This window comes from Austrofundulus limnaeus, unplaced genomic scaffold (genome assembly GCF_001266775.1).
Source record: "Austrofundulus limnaeus strain Quisiro unplaced genomic scaffold, Austrofundulus_limnaeus-1.0 Scaffold45, whole genome shotgun sequence".
Taxonomy (NCBI): domain Eukaryota; kingdom Metazoa; phylum Chordata; class Actinopteri; order Cyprinodontiformes; family Rivulidae; genus Austrofundulus; species Austrofundulus limnaeus.
In genome coordinates this window covers 2,663,335-2,670,156 of record NW_013952447.1, presented here as the reverse complement: position 1 = coordinate 2,670,156, position 6,822 = coordinate 2,663,335, and the positions used below count along the sequence as shown (strand labels likewise).

The 6,822-nt window shown below is 37.1% G+C and overlaps 1 protein-coding gene across 1 annotated transcript in view; it reads left to right on the top strand.

Annotated features, from left to right (window-relative positions):
* The window catches only part of ei24 (EI24 autophagy associated transmembrane protein), a gene marked incomplete at its 5' end in the record, with an annotated part of 25,434 nt that overhangs the window by 15,819 nt on the left and 2,793 nt on the right, over positions 1–6,822 (top strand). The window contains 4 exon segments of the mRNA XM_014007933.1: positions 2,964–3,083; positions 5,010–5,121; positions 5,209–5,320; positions 5,456–5,530. Coding sequence (XP_013863387.1) covers positions 2,964–3,083; positions 5,010–5,121; positions 5,209–5,320; positions 5,456–5,530 — 419 coding nt within the window.

The following is a 6,822-nucleotide window of genomic DNA, read 5'->3' as shown; positions in this document are numbered from 1 at the left end:
GATGAACTCTGAACTGATTCACCCGCATCCACATCCATCTGTTGACAGTAGAAGCTGTCCCTGACTTAATCTGTATCAAATAATGTCATGAAGAAATCTACTGTGGGAGCGATAATCAGAAAATGGAAGACATACAAGACCACTACTAATCTCCCTCGATCTGGGGCTCCACGCAAGATCTCAGCCCGTGGGGTCAAAATGATCACAAGAACGGTGAGGAAAAATCCCAGAACCACAAGGGGGGATCTAGTGAATGACCTGCAGAAAGCTGTGAGCTGAGCATGGAGTTCAGATCTGATGAATTGAATGAATGACGTTTTAGAAGAGAATCAACTTGGTTTTCTGAAAAATTTGTTCTGGCTTCCAAATCCCTTCCCCATTCCAAAGAAGGACACCATAACTACAGACCTGTGGCTCTGATATCTGTGGTGATGAAAACGTTTGAACGGTTGGTGTWGGTGCACCTGAAGGAGGTCACAGGAGGCCTATTGGATCCCCTGCAGTTTGCCTACAGGGCAAACAGGTCAATGGATGATGCAGTCAACATGAGACTGCACTACATCCTGCAACATCTTGATCACCCGGGAACTTATGCTCATAGATTTTAGCTCTGCGTTCAACACCATCATGCAATACAATACAATACAATACAGTACAATACAATACAACTTTATTTGTAAAGCATTTTAAAACAACCCCGTTGGCCTAAGTGCAGTACATGATTTAAAAACACATAAAACATACACAAAACAATAAACTAATGAGCCAATATCTAACATCATAAAAACAAAAACATTAAAACCAACATCTCAAGGAGCCAAGGAAAGCCAAGGAGAAAAAAATGTGTTTTAAGAGCTGATTTAAAAAGAGTAAGTGAGTCGGCCTGTCTAATGTGCAAAGACAGCTCATTCCACAGTCTAGGGGCAGCGACTGAAAATGCTCGATCACCTCTCAGCCTCCTCTTAGATTTAGGGACGACCAACAGAAAGTGATCTGCTGACCTGAGAGCACGAGAGGGAGTGTAAGGTTGGAGCAGGTCAGATAAATACATTGGGGCAAGACCATGAAGACATTTAAGAGCAAACAGTAAGACTTTAAAAGTAATCTGGAAATGAACTGGGAGCCAATGTAGTGATTGTAAAACAGGAGTGATGTGATCTCGTTTTCTGGTACCAGTTAAAAGGTGAGAGGCAACGTTTTGAACCAGCTGAAGTCGAGTCAGTAACGACTGGCTCAGCCCAACATAAAGTGCATTGTGCAAAGTGCATAATCTAAAGCAGAGATTCTTAACCTATGGGCCTCACGAGCGCCACCTTGAGGGCCTCAAAAGAACAACAGTTGTTAACTTTGGGCCGCAGAGGGCTGTGGGACAGCATTGATTCTGAATAAGGTGCAATACACTTTCTCACCACTAGTAGCGGTAGTCTGCCACCCAGCTGCTTAACAACTTTTTTTAATACGTAGAAGAAGAACCTTAGAAACCTGCCGAGAATGGAAACCTATTTTAAATTAAAAGTAGAAGCAAAAATAACCCATCAAGAAAGGCAAAGTTTGTCACTGATATGAAGTGCAACTTCTGGTTCTACCATGCAATATTTTAAAAGTTCAAAACATTATCAAATACAGTTGCAGATACAGTTATATTTTAATTTGCACTTTATCACATTAATTTTCGTCATTTATTTTTAAGCATTTTGTCAAAAAAGCTGTTGTTAATGTTATTGTTTTTCACTAATATGAAAAGTAGCCTCTGGTTCTACCATGCAAAAGTTTAAAAAGGCTTTATTTTCATTTGCACTTCATCAAATTTATTTTTTACAGTTTTTTTATTTAAAAAATGTACATTAAATATTTTTGAATGTATCTATTTTATGATCACTATTTTGTTTATCGAATTGTCTATTTTTGTTAATGTTTATGTTAAAAAATGTTATTTTTGTGTTGATAAGCCTGAGTGGTCTGTTGACTGACTGTTGTATTTGTTCAAATAATTGTTATGGGCAGGTTACAATATAAAAAAATGTTTGTCGTAATCATGTCTTGTGATTATTTGACAGTTTTAGTTTTATAATGTAAATCTATTTTATTTAGTTATAATGCAAATAAATACACATTAAACCAAGATTTAGAATAATTATCATTTTGATCCGTATGGTAATGTGTGACTGGGCCTCGTGTCACTTTATGTTGAACAAATTGGGCCTCGAGGTCAAAAAGGTTAAGAACCCCTGATCTAAAGCTCAAAAAAGTTGATTTTGCACTTTGAACTTGCACAGTAAAGCATCTCTTGCAGTTTAAATCTTGAAATTCCACACTCTCCAATTTTTAATTTAAAAAGTCGAATTTTAAAAAGTCATTTTTTGTTGTTTGTTTTTGTCATGTCCCTGGATGTCTGAGATCCCTAAGTTGTGGCCAAAAGTATTGAGAATGGATTTGCAGTCATTTTTGTGATGAAGACAATTTCAAGGAACAGAATGGCAATTAACTGCAATTTATTTGATCACACTTCACAATCAAGAGTTAATAAAACACGCCACCATAAAAACTGAGGCAGCAAACTTTGTGAAAACCTAAATTTGTGCCATTCTCTAAACTTTTGGCCTTGGCTGTACACCATGTTACCCTTGAAAAAGATTAAATCTTAGGGATATGTTATAAAGTATGTCCTGTAATTAGCATCACATGTGTCTTGGATCCTGTAATTATTCAGTCTACTTGTTTAAAAAATGAAATGTAATCATGGTGCTGTTTGGTATAGTGTGCACCACACTGAACATGGAGCACAGAAAGCTCGGGAGAGTTTTATCTCAGGAGCTTAGAAAGATAATGACTTTCTAAGAGTTTCTATAAACATGTCCACTAGTATTCAGAATTGTGTTCTTTGGAAACTGGGTGAGAACAAGTTGTTTGTCTGAGCTGTTTTTCCTCACAGATTCAGATATGATGTGTGTTCTCTGTTTCAGGATATTGCCGACCTTGCATTTGAAGTGTCTGGCTGCAAAGCTCAGCCGTTCCCCAGCGTCAGTAAGATCATTGCAGACATGCTTTTTAACCTCCTCCTGCAGGCGCTCTTTCTCATTCAGGTACAACATTTCACATTCCTCCTGTTCACAGACAACATTCCTAATCATTCTTTTTTTTAATAACACTGCAGAACTACAGGTAGACCTCTGTTCAGGACGTTTCCATTTGAATTTTAAGAGTAAAGCTGCTCCAGGTGTTTAAAAGTCCCTAAAAAAGTTTAATATCATCCCACATTTTGAATGTTTAATAGGCTACCAGAAAAACAACATGAATGCTGAGTCCTTATTTACTTTGCTGAAGAAGCTAAAATTAAGTTTTTACAACTAAAATAAACAATTAAAGCTAGAATAAGCAAAATGCTAGCTTAATCAAAAGTAGAAAAGGGGTATATAAACATATAAAAAGCTAAACATATCTAAAAGCTAGTTCAATAGTAACCTAATGTAGCTAAAGATTAGCTCAAAACTAAAAGTAGCACAAGAAAGGCCAAAACAAAGCCAGTATGCTCAAGCAGGTTCCAGAGAACGATGTTTTTGAAGGATTAAAAGAGATATCAGTGTAATTTGGGGGGGAAATATTTTAAATTGTATTAATTTGAAACATAACAATTACAAAAAAAAGTCCATCTTCTGAATAATTAGTATGTTTCCATACTCTGTCTGGCCAAAAAAAAAATCACCACCTGGATTTGACTAAGCAAACAGGTGTGAGTCTCCTATTGGACAATTACTGCAGGGGCAACAAGTTATTTAACCCCAACTGGTGCAATGAGTTGCTTCTCATTTTTTTAAACAACTTTTTTTAAAGACATCCAGTGGTCGTGAAAAGATGTCGTCTGTTTGAGAAGGGTCAAATCATTGACATGAAGCAGAGAAAACATCTAAGGAGATTACAGAAACTACTAAAACTGAGTTAAGAACTGTTCAACACATTATTAAAGGGATCCACCATTAGTTGTAACATTAAACTATTTATTTTAATTGTAAAATAAAGACTGTAAAAATACTGCAGGCTGTTTAGTTTTGTAAAAAAAAATTTAAATATATTTTAACACGGATGGAACCATTTTATTTACAAGCAAAGCATTCTGGGTAAATGATGACATCAACTAGGTCATCGGTGCGAGGCTGCTAGGGAGCTATATCCACCCTGAAGGTTAATCTTGAACAATATCTGACGATCGACTCTTAAATGAAACCAGAGAGCGTTGACAGAGAGGAGAAGGTAGAAATGACTCAGTCTGTAACTGAAAATACAGATGGAGGACAACAGAGCTGCTTCATGGAAGAAGAACCTCAGCTTAGCCTGTTAGCCTTCACGCTGGCCCTCACGCTGTATTGCCTTATATGTATTAGCTCAGTGCTAGCGCGACAAACAAGCTAAACTGAGGTCCTCCATCCATATTTTCAGTTCCAGGCTGAGTCATTTCTACCTTCTCCTCTCTGTCAACGCTCTCTGGTTTCATTTAAAAGAGTCGATCATCAGATATTGTCCAAGATTAACCTTCAGGGTGGATATAGCTTGCTAGCAGCCTCACACCGATGACCTAGTTGATGTCATCAATTTCCCAGAATGCTTTGCATGTAAATAAAATGGCCCCGTCTGTGTAAGATATTTTTAAACTTTTAGTTTAAAAATTATAAAAACTAAACAGCCTACAGTATTTTTACAGACTTTATTTTACAGTTAAARTRTATGTTTATCATATAAAGTCTAATGTTACAACTAATCGGGGATCCCTTTAATAACTGGAAGGATAGTGGACCCATGGTCTTGGAGGATGCACCATCATAGTGTCTACTGTACAGCATGTTGGGGCAGAGCTATGATCTGAGGTTGCTGCAGTTGGTCAGGTCTAGGAAGCTTGTCCAAACAATGCCACAGAGAATGTGTAAAGATGGTCTAAAGAAATATTAGTGTCTGACCTTTTTTTGTGGTGGTGACTGTCTCTACAATAATTGCTTTCCTATTTTGTGGTCCTTCAGGGTATGATTGTTAGCCTTTTTCCCATTGATGCCATTGGACAGATGGTTAGCCTCCTCCACATGTCTCTCCTCTACTCCCTGTATTGCTTTGAGTATCGCTGGTTCAACCACGGTGAGATTATTTTTCTGTTTGCACTCTCAGTAAACCACACTGACTGCACTGCCAGATCAAACACRAAAGCATGTCTTTCTGTTGAAGGCATCGAGATGCACCAACGGCTGTCCAACATTGAGAGGAACTGGCCATATTACTTTGGTTTTGGTTTACCCATGGCTCTGCTGACTGCTATGCCCTCTTCATACATCATCAGGTGTCACATTTTTTTAGTTTAAGCTTAAGCAAAAAGAACCAAAAAGCAGACCGATAGTTTAATCAGAAATATGACTTGTATATTCTTTGTGGATTCATTTGATTTCATTACTTTTGATCTGTTGTTTCTACTTAGTGGCTGCTTGTTCTCCATCCTCTTTCCTTTGTTCATCATCAGCGCAAATGAGGCTAAAACACCTACAAAGCTCTAGTGAGTATTACTCAATAACTACTACTTTTAAATAAAACAGTGTTGCCCTGAAGTATTACCCACCCCTTATTTCAAAAATTTTGTTTCCACGATGCAAAGTATTTTATACAAATTAATATTTCTCTATGCTTTATGAAGGTTCTTCAGTGTTTTTTCTTTGAACTCCACTGTTTGTTTTATATTCTTTGCCTATCAGACACACACACACACACACACACATATATTACTCACATCAATCAGAATAATTTAATATCTGTTTAGGAATCACTTTATTAGTGCAACAATATAAATACATGCCAGTCAAATGCTGGTATTGACATTTATTGTAGATTCAACAAAATTAGAGCTTCAGTGTATCATGAGTTTACCAGTAACAAAAAGCTAAAAGATTAATGGAAACAACAACTGTTCATGCTTTGAGTTAGATTCCATTTAAAGGAGCTTTACCAGTTGTTCTATGTTGTGTGTAGCTTGGCGGTAAAAAATAATAGTAGTTAGGTTGAATAGCTGGACCAGAGAAAAGACATCAWAGCCAGAAAAAATTGCTCAAGATCATTTTAAATTAAATGTTTAATAGAGAGWGTTTTAGATTGAGATTATCTCATGATGTGACATAAGAGTTTTAGTTATTTTGGCCAAATTCATGTTGAAACTGGATCCTGCAAGGTGGTAGCATATACTGTATGATCACCACACTTCCGCAAAGCACCAGTCCACCAGAACTTACCAGAACAGATGTATTTTTTTGGTTGTGTGGGTGGCGGGGGCTCATTGGTGGACCTGATGGATAGCCCTTCATTATAGCTAAACAACAACAACAAAAACAATCTGATGCTCCTATGTTGAATAGTTTTTGAGTTGTAAGCATTTTTGTGTCCAGACACCAACTTTTTAGATGGAGCCCCCTCCTCAAATATGAGGTCTATCAAAAAACCATGGGTCAGACACATCTACATTCCTACCAAATTACATGTTCATCAGTGCAGATGTTTCCATGGTTGACCAAAAATATGTTTTTTAATTTTTTTAAATTTTTTATTAAATTAATTCTTCATGAGAGATGTTGCTCATAGACACACCTGCTTTGCCATTTGGCAGATTATGTTATGGAAATATTTATTTAACAAAGACAGAAATACGTGGTCCAAGAATGAAGGTACTCTGTGGAAATGATCAGCTGAGCACAGAGAACAACATCAGACTGTCCCCCTGCTCTCTGTCTCTGTGCTTGTGCCTCTGTCTCACTGTGTCACTGTCACTCCTGATGCAGTTGAGAGGCCTCACATATATAT